This window comes from Vidua chalybeata, chromosome 2 (genome assembly GCF_026979565.1).
Source record: "Vidua chalybeata isolate OUT-0048 chromosome 2, bVidCha1 merged haplotype, whole genome shotgun sequence".
Classification (NCBI taxonomy): domain Eukaryota; kingdom Metazoa; phylum Chordata; class Aves; order Passeriformes; family Viduidae; genus Vidua; species Vidua chalybeata.
Genome location: NC_071531.1, coordinates 101,618,120 through 101,633,487, shown reverse-complemented (window position 1 = coordinate 101,633,487; position 15,368 = coordinate 101,618,120). Strand labels below are relative to the sequence as shown.

Genomic DNA, 15,368 nt, shown 5'->3' with positions numbered 1-15,368 from the left:
TCTAGATTCAAGTATGAGGCTATTAAAGATGACCTGACAAAAGAAACCTAGTCACAATATAAACAAATAGCTAAAATGTTCCTTTTACCTTAAAGGATTTCTGTACTTTATTCTTTTAATTATTCTTTTAATAGACTGTGGCATCCCTACCCTCCCAGAAACAAAAGAAGGCCTATTAAATCCTACATTTGTTTTGGTTTTTATGCACACACTTAAAGGTGTCCTTTTTTTTTCCTCAATGAATTATTTTTACAAAGCCTTAAAACTGATACATTGAGTAAACACATTTTTAAAAAATGAGAATTCAATCACTTTTCTCTTACTAATCTTTTAGACAAGCAGTGGCAAATTCCATCAATCATTCAAAGCAACCTAAGGACCAAACAGCATAAAAAAAAATATCAGGGATTTATCACATGTAGGTATCTGACATGTAAAAAGATGCTGTACTCAGCCATTTAAAAAAAACAACTTTGTGTACTTAAAAATTGCCATCTGTCATTAAGTATTACTATTAAATATTGTGGACTAGCCCCAATAGTTTTGGCCAGGTTTAGTTGGTCTGATTCAAGTGGTTTCTTGTTGTTGCTGACTCACATAGATCTTACTGTAAAGCCTTCTAAGGAATGGCTGAATCAGGCCATAGGACAGTCAACTTTATAGTATCTTAATGGCTTTCACTCACACTTTTTTATATTATAATTTTTATATAATTTTTATAAATGTTTTCTTCTAATTACCTTCTGACCATTAAAATACAAAATAAAAATGTAAAAAACTGTTGCCCTGGATCAAAACTTAGCACTGCTTAGATTGGTATCCTCTTTCTGAGGGTGGCCAACAGGAAATATTTATGCAACACTATAAGAAGAGGAACAGCAAATTTTCCATCCAGTGGTTGCCTCTGTGCCAGGGACATCCCAAGCCAGAGATATTTTTCTGAGTTTCTCATCCATATAACCTACTCAAACTCCAAACAGAGGCACTGTACAGCCACTATGAAATCAGCAAACTGGTTAAGCGCTTCTCCACCTTTCCCTGGTTCTTGTTAGAGACTTACTTGTGGCTCAAGTTCTCCACGTCGTTTATATATGGCTTTTTCTCCTGTCAGGCCATCAATGATTTTGGCATCATCTAGCTCTCCAACAGCTTGGTGTCTCAGCCATTGTCTTTCTTTACCTTTGGCCTACAACAGAAAAGATGTGATGTGAGTGTGTGTTAGACAATGTATGACCTACTGCACATGACATACACATTAATTTCTTTGTAATGATGTGATAGTTTTGGTGTAAGTCAAAGAAATCCAAACACATGTTCACAGCTGTCCTGGCCTTCTTCTCTGAAAGAAAAATCAACACTGACAAAGAACATGTTCCCTCTGTAACTTGGTCTTTTTTCAGTAGTTTCATTTATGGGAATGTAACGTGAACTGCAGAAATGTTAACCCTTCTTCTTGCAAATACGCTGAAAATGTGTGTGGCAAGGCTGTTCAGATACACATACAACTGAAGAGACACACATGACTGACCATTTGTTAGGTGTTTTCAATACACACAGAACAAGAAAAAGTCACTGGCTGACTTAAAAAACAAAATAGTATCCACTTTATCCATTTTAGGCAATGGTAAATGGTTGCTTTTAAAACAATATTAACAGTATAAACTAATTACATATTTTAAAAAACCTATTTTTAAGATCATGATACTCAAGAGACAGTCCAATAAACTTGTTTTAGTTAAAAGGACATTGGTTATCTACAGCCCCACTTGATGAAAATACATTACAATCCATGAACTCAAACATTCATGCAACTCCTGTTGCATGCTCCTGCAGAGCATGCAGTTAAGATTGAAGACTCAAGTGTTACAATGTTATAAGCAACATATTTAAGCATGTTTTCAAAGGATAGCTTCATCATAAGGTAGGATAGGTTCATAATACATAAGATCCCCTAAAGACAGTAGAGTCTTTATATACGGGGTTTATGGTTTATTTAATTTGTTTAACTCTTCATGTTAAAATTGCTCATCCTAATAGTAAGCCCAACAAGGAAAGACAATTGTGAATTTCTATATATATAATGTTTTTGACATCTCAGTAAATTGCTGGTCAGCAACTGGAGGAAAATCAAATATCCAACAGGACACAAACTACCTTAAACATTGACTTTTGGGAATGAAAATCAATTCCTCTCTGATGAGCAGGAAGTCTTACATTACAAATCCTCAGTAAACTGCAGGCCTGGGATTTGAAAAGATGAATCTTTATAGTTCTGTATAGGCAGGTAATGACTTCTTCGGGTTCAGAGAATCTTTGATTTTGCTTTGGACTTAATGTATGAGTTTTTTGTTTCAGTGTGTAGAGAGGAGTTCTGAACTTCAGACTACTGCCTGTAATTTCTCAAGATTAATGGACTACTTGCCCATGAAAATAAGTGGGCAGAAAGACTACAAAGCCACAGAAAAATGTTTTGATTAACAAAATCAAAAGCTTTACAGATGCTTCCTGATGGGAAGAAAAAACAATGCTTCCCAAAAGACATGGAAACCTCAGCCTTTTAGTAAATCACAGAAGGGAAAGTTGAAAAGATTTCTGAGGTTGTGAATTCAGCCACTTACGTTCTCTGATACATTTTCACGGTGCTACAGTCAATTGAGCTTTGAGCCTCTTTGGCAGTGGGGCATCCATGAGTTTGTTTGTACCACCAACTAGGAATTTCTATTATCATTAAATACGCCTGGGATGAAAGCTAAATTACTTTTTACATAGGATCACTGATTCCTTTGTTGCCTTCAGAGTTGCGTAACATTCACCTGTGAATTCCCAGTGACCTCAAAAGCCAGAATTTGAGCTGAAATTTTACTGAAGGAACATGGAGTTGACATCCTATCCTAAAATAGGAAAGAATGCTGACAAAATCTGATCTTGCCTCTTTCCAAAATAATGCTAAAATCAGGCTACTTAGTGTCGCCTCTTCTATGCAGAACTACTGAGAATTTTTTTCCTTTTATGAATGCTGAAAAAATAATCCCCTTAAGCAAGGATATTATACAAAGCACACATTTTACATATGACAGAGAAAATTCAAATCTTATTTAATATGTGATTTTCATATGTTTAAAACCAACTTAAGTTTAAAAGCATTCAGAATTTTAAGAGAAAACCATAACTAATATATATACACCTTGTTTTGATACTTGATTAGAAAGGACATACAACATATTACAATTTCAATATACTGCAACCATATTGGTGGAAAAATACATTTATTGTGCTGCTTTTGAATTAGAAAAATGTGCTACATACTGTATCTTATCAGTATGGCAGTGGCTGATCACAGTGCATCACTACAGTAATTCTTTTCACCAGAAGATGTCATAGGCATATTTACAAAAAAAATTACAGCTGTTATGTCAGAGAAAAAGGTTTGTATGTGTAATTATCACATCTAACTATGTAGCTCATAATGGTAGAGATGTATTAAACACTGCCAGTTGTGGTCTGCATTTCTGGGAAATTTCTGGGAAAATGTTACACAAATGTTCCCTTAGCTGCTGAAATAATGAAAATACTACTGACAGGGCACAGGATTTTTCATATTTCCAGCTCTCCAAGCCATACTTATTATAGGACTGCTACTATTTTATTCTTACTGCTATGACCAGACCGTTCCTATATGGTCTAAATCAGAGAGTGCCCAGCAGTCTCAGTAACTCAGGCTCAGGTTTGCCCAGTTTAAATGTAGCCTAAATGATGCTCAGAAGCCACAGGGACAGTTGCCCCTAGTTCTCTCTGCAATAATCAATAATGAGAGAAGTACTTTCTGGAAAGCAAGTCACCTCACATTAAAGAAGGTCTTTCTGAGTGACTGACTGACATAACCTTTTGAATTTGGCCAGACAAGCTTCAGGGGAGAGAAGAAAGAGCCCATCAGTGGCAGGATTTCCTGGACTTCTGGCTTTGCTACTTCTACAGAAGATAAAAAAAACCTCATTATGTTTTGACAATGTTGTTCAAAGAGCTGACAGAGATCAGTAAGTTATAAAAAGCAAAATGAACAATGAAATTACATTCTCAGACTATGTTTATATGTCACTTTCAAGGATCTGCCTATTCAAAAAATCTCTTTCTGCTGCTACTAATGTTTGGAGAGCCATAGACAACTGGACCCAAACCCCAGCCTCTTGATTCTAGGGAGGTAAAATTTAATTAAATGAATATATTTTAAACAAACACACAAAATTAACAATAAAAAGGCATATGTTTAAGAGAAAATCCAGGTTAAGTGAACATGGGCAACATATTTTAATTATGTGAACATAGTTTGAAACAAAGCAAATGCAAACATTTTTAAAAAGCCAAACATTCTCTACTGAGAAGGTAATTTGGGATTTTCACAAAGTTAAAAACATATAGACATCTGAGTTGCAAATTTTACTGCAACGAACTTTGCCATTGGTTTCTTATTTGAGATATGAGAAATGACTGACTGGTAACAGAAAGAAAACTGTTCTAGTTGAGAACTCAGGGTGTACACAGGACTATACAGAAAATAATGGGAGACAGATGCACAGCTCTTCATGAGGGCTGGATGAATTACTATGCTTAAGAATTCAAACAACTTTTTTTCCTCTCAAAAATATCACATGAAATGTATTTGTACTTAGCTTCCTTATTAACAAAAGGCGTTTTACAACTAAGTATCTCCTACTACAATTTATCTTCATTTTCCTAGTTCATCTTCTAGTAAAATCCCTACCAAAATTGGTATTAAAATTAGGAAGTTAAAAATTTTATTTCCTATTGCTCTTATTCTATGCCCAGCTTTTTCAAATTCAGTTTTTATAATCATAAATTACATTTCCTAACTTTGTGGTTATCTGTTACAGGTTTTGGCAGAAAGTGAACAAAGTCTCATAAGCAGCTTATAAGACTTTACCTTGGTATTAAAATGACCTTTTTTAAAAAAGCAAGAGGATATGATTCCTTATGTTAAAATATTTTATTTTTTTTATTATGATTAACATGACCCTTGAACGTAAGAATTTTGGCTCCAAGGGACAGATGAGGCAGACTCAAAAAAATACTTCAAACTGAAGATTCACTTATTGATTTCATACACAGAGCATCCTTCCAATAGTATGTGTGCTAAAAACATGGCAAAAACCCCCCCAAGATGTAAATGTTGTAGACAAAACTGAGATTTACGTCCGATTTTTTTCAACAGAGACCTGTCTTTATAAGCCAAAAGTCTGTGTCCTGAACTGAGACACATATTAATTGCATGAATCACCTAATTATGCCCAACTTAAATGTTCACTACAGGAGGAGTTCTCTGAATTGGTACATTCATAATAAAACTGGCTAATGGTTCTTTGTGTATATATATGATTATAGTAATGCTGTTGTAGCCACAAAGGTTTAAAGGTAAAAAAAATGTAAAGAAGTATTACCCTTCTTGCTTGCAATGCCAGAGGATTGGATATCATTGTCCAGGAGGAGGCTGTTTATCATACAGAGTGATTTCTTTCTGTATTTCAGTTTTATTGCTTAAGATACAGCACAGTGACTAATAAACTAAGGTATATATACACTAGTGGTTAGTAGCCCTCAACAGAAATATTTATACTCAAATAAGCCTTATAAGGAGTAAATCACTTTTCCTTTAATTTTCACTGAAGATTAGCAGATGCCTCCTAGAAACAATGCACTTACAATTTTATTTACCCTGTATATGAATACTAGTATTAAAAAAAAAACCTAGAACAGCTACCACGCCAGTTAGCAGATGAAAGGCAAACTGCTGGTTTCAGTGAGTTTCCACTTAGGAGATTTGGGCTATACCTATTTCTATTACCAAGAGTTAAAAAGCCTGAGAAAAATCCATGTTTTCAGCTGCAAATGAAATAAAGCTCCTACCTGGAGTGGGTGCCTCTTTTAACATCTATAGCACTTGCACTTCACACCTAAAAAATACTCTTTTGGACTGGAGGTAAAGACAAAGACTGGGCTCTACAGACCTTCAAAAATTCTTTTAATAATGTGTAGTAGCATTTTCTGTCACAAAACTGTGCTCCTGAGTTAAGTAATCTCTGTAAGGTGTGGAATGGGAATAATGGAACATGTAGAGATGAGCACTGGCATTCACATGTAGGTTGCTTTTTAAAACAGTAATATGAAACTGTTTTTCCTAACTGATTATAACCTGAATCTGCTTTTAGCCTCCAAAGGTATGACCACCAGATTTTAACAGGATATTAGCAGGATAGCATTTGGGGCCTAATGTAATAACCTCCCTGTGTTCCTTTATCAGAGGATCTCAGACTACCTGCAGATTGTCCAAGATGATGCGGAGTGACTGAACTTGACGTCGGACTGCTCCAGAGAACCTTTCATAAGTTGATGCATCATATTCACTCATCTGAATCTCTTTCAATCTAAAGGAAAGAACAAGGAGCTAAGAACAGTTTAGGAAACATGCATATCTTCCATTTACTTATGTAAACGAAAAGTTTATTTACTTGGTAATAGGGAAATTTAGACTCCAACAAGCACACAGAAGAGACAAATCAGAGAAGTGGCAGCTGCTCTTGTGAATTTTTGATAAGGCAGAGGTTCACCAATGTCTATAGGGACTGTATCACATTAAAACTTATTAAAGTTACTAATATATTACTCTCTTCTAATCTGCTTTGAAGTTCGAGAAGTAAATCAGAGGTTCTGAAAATGTGATCAAATTTGAAAGGTTTTGTTGGCTCAGGTGCTGCTATCTGTACATAAAAGGATCACAAGTGTCTATTCATTACTTCACTGTCAGAGTATTTTAAACATATCCTGACTCATGCTTCAACACAAAGGTTAAGTGAAATGCAATAAAATCTGTCCTTGAAGACTTACAAATAGTAACTGTTTCAAATACTTATCTTTGTGCTTAATTAAATGAAGCAACCTTGAAACAAAGAAGTTTTAAATGACCATTAACAAAAATGTGCTCCCCCCACTGAAAATGAGTCATGCACTATCCTGTTCAGAGGCCTGTGACAGAGAGCACACCTGCACCATGAAAACAGATACATGCTTTCTTTATAAGCAAAGATGTGTCCATTTCAAGTTCTGTACCACCTTTTGAACAGCATAGCTTAGCAGAACAGGTGAAATTCACCACTGGAATGTAATTACAGAGGTCCAACAGTGAAGATGAGCTAGAGGACAGACAGATATGCCTGGAGTGCTCACTGTTCAGTATTTGCCATGACCTAACATCACTCAGAGAGGCAGCAGTCGTGTACCTGCCCACCCCACCCCCCAACATGTGGCTGGGTTCAGTCCTGAGCTGAAATATATTGGCCTATCTGTGCCCAGCCCATTTCCAACAAGCACTTCATAACAGCATAATCTCACTCATGGTGTTTAAAAAAATACTGTGTTTTTAACTGAACTATAAATGGAGAGTAAAGTATGTATAGGCTAATTTTATTTCTAATGACAAGTTTTTATAACACTATCACAAGTTAATTGCCTGGATCATAAAGTATATCTGAGAACTGCTGTTAGACTGACCCTTTGAAGATAATATTAAAATCAAACATCAAATCTTTGTTGTCTCTATCATGTCTTTTTCTATTTAAAGTTTTCATACACACAGTCATTATAGCCAACTCTTATTCATTAGAAATAGGAAAAACTAACTTTCAGTGCTGTACATTTAATTTCATGAATCCTGCCAACAGAGTTCAGTATCTTCATATCTATAAAGAAACATTTTGTTTCAAAAAAAAAAAAAACCAAAAAACCTCACATGCTGTTTTACTTTGTTGCATTCTACATAAATCCAAAGTGAAAGGTAGTTTTCAGAAAAATACCATGAAAAATTCTGCATCTATTCCAGAGTAGTTGTTAATTTTGTTTTGTCAAATAGGGCAATTTAAAATGTTTACCACTAAAAATACTATCTAGCCAGGAAAGCATCAATAACTTTTATATGAAATTTCTCCTCTCCAGATAATCCTGTATAAACAAAGCAGTGAAATCTGCAGTTTCCTTTTTTTTTTTTGTCAGCCTGAGGACTCCAACCTCCCTATTTTTATCTGTTAGTTCCCATAACTATACAAGTGGTACAGAATAATGATCCAAGTCAAATGTGGTTTCATAATAAGCTACATTTGGAGCTGGTACATGCCAGTCCTGTTGGGTTTTGCAGGACAGGAATTGGGACTTCATGTACAGATACCCAAATTTTACAGGGCATAGTTGCACTGTTCCTACAGCATGCAGCAGTAGCCAGGAATTTCCCCTTTTTTCTCATTTAGTAAATCACAGGCAGTAGAAACTCATCAAAGCATGCCAGGTGGACATATGCACAGACATATGTACAGTATCCAAGACCATACATATCCATTGTTTCTATTATGAATCAGATGCTTTTTTATGGGATGCTTTTTTTAAATACAAAATACTAGAGATTGACTTGAGAGTTCAGTTGGTGGAAGAAATCTGAATCTCTGTGCACATTCTGGGAAAGGGTTGATCAGTAATCACACATTACATTCACGCTGGGAAGACGTGCTGTTTGTGTTAATTAGTTGCTGAAGCTTAATAGTTCAAATTACAGAATCACACAATATTCTGAGGTGGAAGGGACCCACAAGGATCATCAAGTCCAATTCTTAAGTGAATGGCCCATACAGGGATCAAACCCACAATATTATAAGCACCATGCTCTAACCATCTGGCTACAGATCTTTCAAAGAAAAGCAATTTGCTTGCAGTGTTCCATTTTGAAAGACACTTGTTAAGTGATTAATTCCTAACAACATACAATCTGGATTCATCATAATTCAAAGAATTTTTCATATAATCTATTTCTTTGAAAAAAGATAAATATTTACTTCACTCTCCTTCTCCATCTAGCTATGTTTTACCAAACCACACAGTCATTTTAACATTGTGGCTTAATTCAATAAAACATTCCTTACATCTTATCCAGAACAGCTGAAAAACATGTGCTGGTAATCTCTGTTAAGTGATAATGAACAGGTTAAGGTAGCTAATAAATGCAGTTAAGAAAGAAAATTCTTTTCAGCCATCTTTTTTGAATTCTTCTGGGAAATGGAAAAGCAAAGGAAGACTTTTACATCACCTCTGTTTAAAGGCCTTTTCACCCATCTCTCGAGCAGCTCTCTTAACTTCCTCAGGAACCGCATCCTTTTCAGCCTGAGATACTTGGTAAACCCTGTGGCCAGCGTCCAGTCGATACGGCCCACCTTTGCCGCCTAACCCAGCAGTGTCTCTCCCTCCTAAGATGGTTGAGATAAAAAAAACCATTAGGAATATATATTCGATAAAAAAATAAGAACAAATTTTCTTTAAAGCTTCCATTATCATCTACACATGTTCCAAAAATATTGTTAACAATCCCCAGTTGAAATATTTATTGTGAAAGGTTTTCAAAGCCTAACAGCTATCATGGTAAACAAGAACTCCCTTGGAATACTTGTGTTTGCAGTTCCTTGAGACATGGTTCATAATGCTTTCCATGCTGTACAAAGGGGACCATAGAACATATAAATCTTGTACATCTCTTCAAAGCTCCTGGTCCCAGACTCTGTCTCTTGTGACCACTATCATGACCTATTAGAATTAGGAAGTACTTTGCCTGTTCTGTGTACCTCTTGCCTACACTATCTAAATTTTTACAGCAACAGGGACATCTAAGAGAATGGCAAATGACTCAGCCTAGTTTCAGTGGCTGCAAGCTTCTTGTTCTCTGTATGGCCAGTAAAAGGAAACACAAAAATATATTTGAGGAAGAGATCTGCTACATACAGTTTATGTTAGACATTGCAAATACTTCTTTTCTCTTCTTTTACTGGCAATAAATCAACGCTGTATTGGGTAAAATAGCTCTAGGCAGAGGACAGCTTGTATATTTTTGACTGGCACAGCATCTCCCTTAGATATCTGTCAATGATGAATAAAAAAAAAAATCAAAAAACAACCAAAAACAATGAAAAACCTGTTCCACCAGCCCACATATTCCCACCAACATGTGGCATGTTGTCTGGATCCACTTTTCCATGTTTGGGGGAGCTGACATCCAAACCACTTTCCCTCTCAATGGTTATCTGTAAAAAAGAGAGAGATGTAAATATCTCTTACAGTAAAGAAAACACCGCAACAACCTAGTAACATACTAGGTGTGCTGAGCAGCTGTAGGACCAGCATTAGTTCAGTAAATGCAACATTCCACCTCAGAACAGAGCAGAGTAAAACAGGGCTCCCGAGTGGCACATTAGATTCACACCTGAACTAAGGCTACTGTCACATCTGAGCCCCTCTGCATTCTGTTCATATCCAGATCAGAAATTGCTTCCTGGTAACTGCCCAACATAACTCAAAATCCCCCTGTAGACAGAATCACCTGCAGTTCAAACACTTCTCAGAGTATTGTATATCCACAGAACTGCACATCCATTTACACATTTCATGTGCACCCAGCTGCAGTTCCACACTCCCTATTGATGGGTAGATTGATGTTCCTTTCATGAACAGTGACTAGAGATGAGACTGGTCAGCAAATGGCCAGTTCAATGACAGGCTCACCAGTTTTCAACACTACTGCCTGGACCACAGAAGTTCTCCCATGCTGGGTTTTCCAGACCTGTCCGCTGATGACACTTTCGCCACTGACTCACAGCACAGCTGAACGCCCAACAGCTGCCAGATGGTCAGGGCTGAGTCACTTTAAGCTGGGGCTGGATTTAAGTGGGTGACTGAAGGCAAAAATACTCCTTCCTGTTATGAACTCTGAGTCATGTAGTAAATCAGTGAATCATGTGTGAACTGCCCCTTACTAATCTTCTATAATTTAGTGCCACTTTATATTTTTTTTGACGAAACCCAGTGATTGAGATAGAAAATTAATGTATCTAACCACTTAAAATTAACTTCCTTTTTATCTACCATAATACATTTAATTCTCCAATGAATTTAGATGTCCTAATAACTATGATTTATTGCCTTCTCAGAAGTTCACTGGCATTATCAGGGTTTTCATTGTAGAGCAGTGAATTCACTGTCTTGCAGACTCAACTTCATGCTGACATGAATTCCACACGTGTTTTTGAACTGAAAACATGTGCTCTAACAACACCGTCCTGGCAGCTATTCAAAACATCATTTTCTTTCCCTTTACAGAATTTATATCAATTCAAAGAGGTACAATACATCCTCTGTGAACCATATCATTAGTGTAAAATCAAGATCTAATCTGCAAAATTACATCCATTTAACATTTGTATACAAATGTTAAAACACGTAACCACAACAGCATGCTAGGGTTATATACCTTAGGGTTATATACTTTTTTTGGTTTAAGAGATTTCCTCTAAAATAAACTGTTCTTTTTTTGCATAACTGGTAGATTTAAAAATTATCAAAAACACTGGTTAATAAAAATTGCTGAGTTTAGTTTAAAACAGAATTATAAATCCAAAATGATACTTTCAGCCTCATGAAACAAAATAAAATATTATTCTATAATGAGAAACATTAAATTAGGCAAAAATTTTACATGTTCATGCTTATATATTTTTATAGAAACATATTCCTTCTTCAAAAGAAAGCTCTATGAAACAAACAAACCTATAATCAGTGATGCAAATGTCATATTCTATTTTTATCAAGTTTTTCCATTGAAAAATTCTACTAAACATTTTGAAATACAAGCGTTGTTTAAATCTTCAGTGAAAAGGTCTGTAGACAAAAGAGCTTTGGTGCTCGTATATCTTTCTCAAGTATAAGTTGTTCACAAATGGTGTTTCTAGTACACATGCACTAGACAAGTTTCTAGTATAAACTTATTTTACAACAGTATTGATCTGATTAAATCTGATTAAAGCAGGTATTTGTAACTTTGAAATGGCATGTGGTTAATAGAAAATCTTCTATCTTATAATGATTTTTTTGCTTTCTCTTCTTGAAAGAACACCAAATGTCCAACATTTAATTTCTGTTAAAACTCTGAAAAAAATTGGTTGAGAAAGAAGAAAATAAACAAGGGCTACGATCTATCATAGCTTCAGAATGGGAGTTCTTCACTATTTTTCTTTTTATGTATAGTTAATAGCTGAATGGATAAAATAATTGAAAATTCAATGATACTGGAATGGAACACCACCAGCAGATGTGTAAATGTCATACCAGTGCATTGCAGCAGTTTAATTTACTTTTCTTTTAAGTATCACCTATGCAGACAAAAGGTAGTAGAATTTTGCTAACTCTGAATACTTTAACAACCAGTTTTTATTAGCACTGGTTTGCTGGGGTAATTATTTTTCAAATTTACCATATACTTAGAAATTGCATTATATTAGCACACCGTAGAATCCTCTGAAGAGAATCCTCTGGATATACTTCCCTGTTTTTTCTTTGAGCTCTTAGAGAATTCCCTTAGTGACTTGTCAGACTCTTCCCATTCCCATACCTATGGAAGGTAATTTTACAGCCAACAAATTGTCTCTACTCTGAAAGCACCTCTATAAACTAGAAGTTAGACGACCAAATACCTATATTAGAATTGAAGATATATTTTACAAATAAATAAACAGTAAATCAATGAGCCTTGACATGAAATTAGAGGGACGATCAGGAAAAAAACTGAAGAGAAGAATTTTGGATAATGATACATTCTTCAACATGACAAATAGAAAGAGATGGAAGAGCCACAGGTACGTCACGCCTCTGAGGACTGGAGGAATTCTTGACATTAGAAACTATTGTAAAGATAGATTTAGCAGGCAGAATCCAAAACTGGATGGATTAGGAACCTGAGAAACTGAAGAACACTCAGCAGGAAATATCTAGTTTGTCTAGAGTGAGAAGGAAGACAAGAAATACAAGTACTAAAAGCACAGAAAGGACTCAAGCAAACCTAAAATCCACACTAGCTTGGCCAAGCTTGTCTCACTGTAATTTCTACAATGACTTTTCTATTACTGTTATGATGGGTATTTTTCAAATATATAAATGATTTCCTTGCTTAAAAGTTGACCTGTCCCCTCCTGAATATTTTCCATTTGAATCTAATTGCAAGACTTCTAGGAACTTTTTTCCTTTCAAAAAGTTTTGATTAATCACCCCTTCTTGAGAGAAATATGTGCTCTTCCTAGCTATACATGCACTGAAAGGCACTATTCATTACTGCATCATTGTGCAGATTCCATACTGCCTGGTGTGCATATTATGGCTTTGTGAAACAACACACAAATTCATTCTTGCAGCCTTGGGCTCCAGCTATGAGGCACAGGTCAGAGAAGAATAGCTGGAAAAACTGAATTTTTCCCTCTTAAAGTTCCTTTTGATTTTTAAAAGAACCACTATTTCCAAAACACTCAAGGCACACATACTTCAATTGTAAATTATCTAAACTTGTTTATATATATTGGTGAGTGTGAAAGCTCCTACTTTTCCACTCCCTGTTTGGGAAGGTTTTTTTTTCAGTCTTCATCGCAGAAGTAGCACAACTACCATCCTCTCCTGGAATATACAATTCTTATTTTATTCTCTGTAGAGTCCTAATTGTCAGTAATCATCAATGATCTTAGTCTCTGGTTTCAAATACTTTTGTTCTTTCATTTTCTTTCTATATTCTCACGCACTTATAGCAATAGGTAATGGGTACATTCATAAGGACTTTGTGATGCAGACTCTGTAAGTCTTCCAAATTCAATGAAATAAACAAAAATTTTGCATGAGAAGAATATGAACAGTTAAGGTCAGAAGGATGCCAGAGGAATGTGCTTTTCTTAAGAGGCAATGGCATGAAAGGAGTGCTTAAGAAAAAGGGAAATTAAGAAACAACAACAAATAGCATGACTTGTTAATTCTTTGACTTAATTTTCTGGTCCTGCCTCTTACACACCCATTAACTTCTGACAGTATGGGTAGCCAGGCAGGAATAGAACTAAACACTGATTTTACTTTCAGTGAGAGTTACATGGCACCTGAACAACTTGCTCTAGATCAGTTTCTTCTGAAAAATATGAATGTATGACAAAATGCTTTTATATGGCTACACCTTTTTTTTTTTTTTCTTTTTCCTGACAACACTGGGATTCTAAGAGCAAACTGCATAGGGAAAACTGATAGAAACATATTCAGTTTGGAAACTAAGTGATCTTATCATCCTTCATGAAGAAGATAAAGAGGCTGAAAGAAGTCCATTACATGATTTACCGCATTCAACATCACAGTGAAACCAGGTGTTTCACATCTGTGCCATATTTATGCCAAACAGCCATTAAACACATACCAATCTGTAACAGTGGCCACTGCAAAGATGAGTCAAAGGCTGGTAGTTTTGTCTAGACCTCAGCTGGTCAGACAACCTATGGTATATTGTATACTAAACAAATTTTAACTATTTTGGAAGTGGATCTAGAACCACATTCATGCCAGTTAAGTGAATGTGGGATTGAATTCTATTGAATTCTATTGAATTTTGATGTGAGATCATCTAATTTAATAAAATTAACCCCTGGAGATTAAGGAAGCACTGGCATACTTTTGACACTTTTACAATTCCTCAGTGAGAGACAGAGGCTGTATTGAGGATCACACAGCTGACCCAGATACACTGTGCATTGCCACTACTACAAGACACTGTCACAACTATGGGAAGAAAAGAGCTTGCATGAACTCATTAGAAAATAACCCACAATAAAAGCGTGGGAATTATGAAGACAGATGCTGTACTCTATTATCAAAATTACTGATGCCCCATACACACCCATATTTCATTCTAACATGAGTTATTTTCACAATACAGTACTCCTCTTTTGATTTCAGAATTAATTTGCTTCTAATGCATTGCAAAAAAAATCTCTCTGTCTGAGTAAAATTGACCAAAAGCATTATCAAATTTAGCTTCAGCTGATTTTGTGCAGGTGACCTTAATGACATTTTAGCATCCAGTAATCTTAATCCCACATTGCAGCAAAATTGAGAAGAAAAAAAAAAATCTTTAAAAAGAAGATTAATCATTTCAAGAGAATCCCAAGCAGCACAACTCTGCATTTGTATATCATAGCAAGTACTATTCAAAGTACATCTGCATTAAATGTATATTAATAGCTATATTATTAACATGTTTATAATAATATCCAGTGTAATGAGTAAAAAACATTTAGCAAAGTCAACTGAAATGAACATTTCAGTAGATGTATTATTCAGTCATTCATGTTTCAGATTATTAACAATATTCCTCCAAATATTTTAAGTCATACATCAGCTCCTCATTCTTCAGGTCTGTTACAATTAACTAAAGATTAAGATTCCTCAAGTTGTATTTATTGTGGAGACAGGGAAAG

At 35.4% G+C, this 15,368-nt stretch overlaps 1 protein-coding gene across 2 annotated transcripts in view; it reads right to left on the bottom strand.

Moving 5' to 3' along the window:
* The window catches only part of VWA8 (von Willebrand factor A domain containing 8), a 180,126-nt gene that overhangs the window by 14,002 nt on the left and 150,756 nt on the right, over window positions 1–15,368 (bottom strand). Inside the window, exons 38-41 of one of the 2 annotated variants that reach the window (XM_053934989.1) lie at window positions 10,016–10,124; window positions 9,140–9,296; window positions 6,329–6,437; window positions 1,061–1,186 (exon numbers count right to left, since the gene is read on the bottom strand). In XM_053934989.1, the coding sequence (XP_053790964.1) occupies window positions 1,061–1,186; window positions 6,329–6,437; window positions 9,140–9,296; window positions 10,016–10,124 (501 nt within the window). Of the gene's footprint in view, window positions 1–1,060; window positions 1,187–6,328; window positions 6,438–7,689; window positions 7,749–9,139; window positions 9,297–10,015; window positions 10,125–15,368 lie in introns of those variants that run through there. The other variant, XM_053934990.1, reaches the window with a different exon arrangement.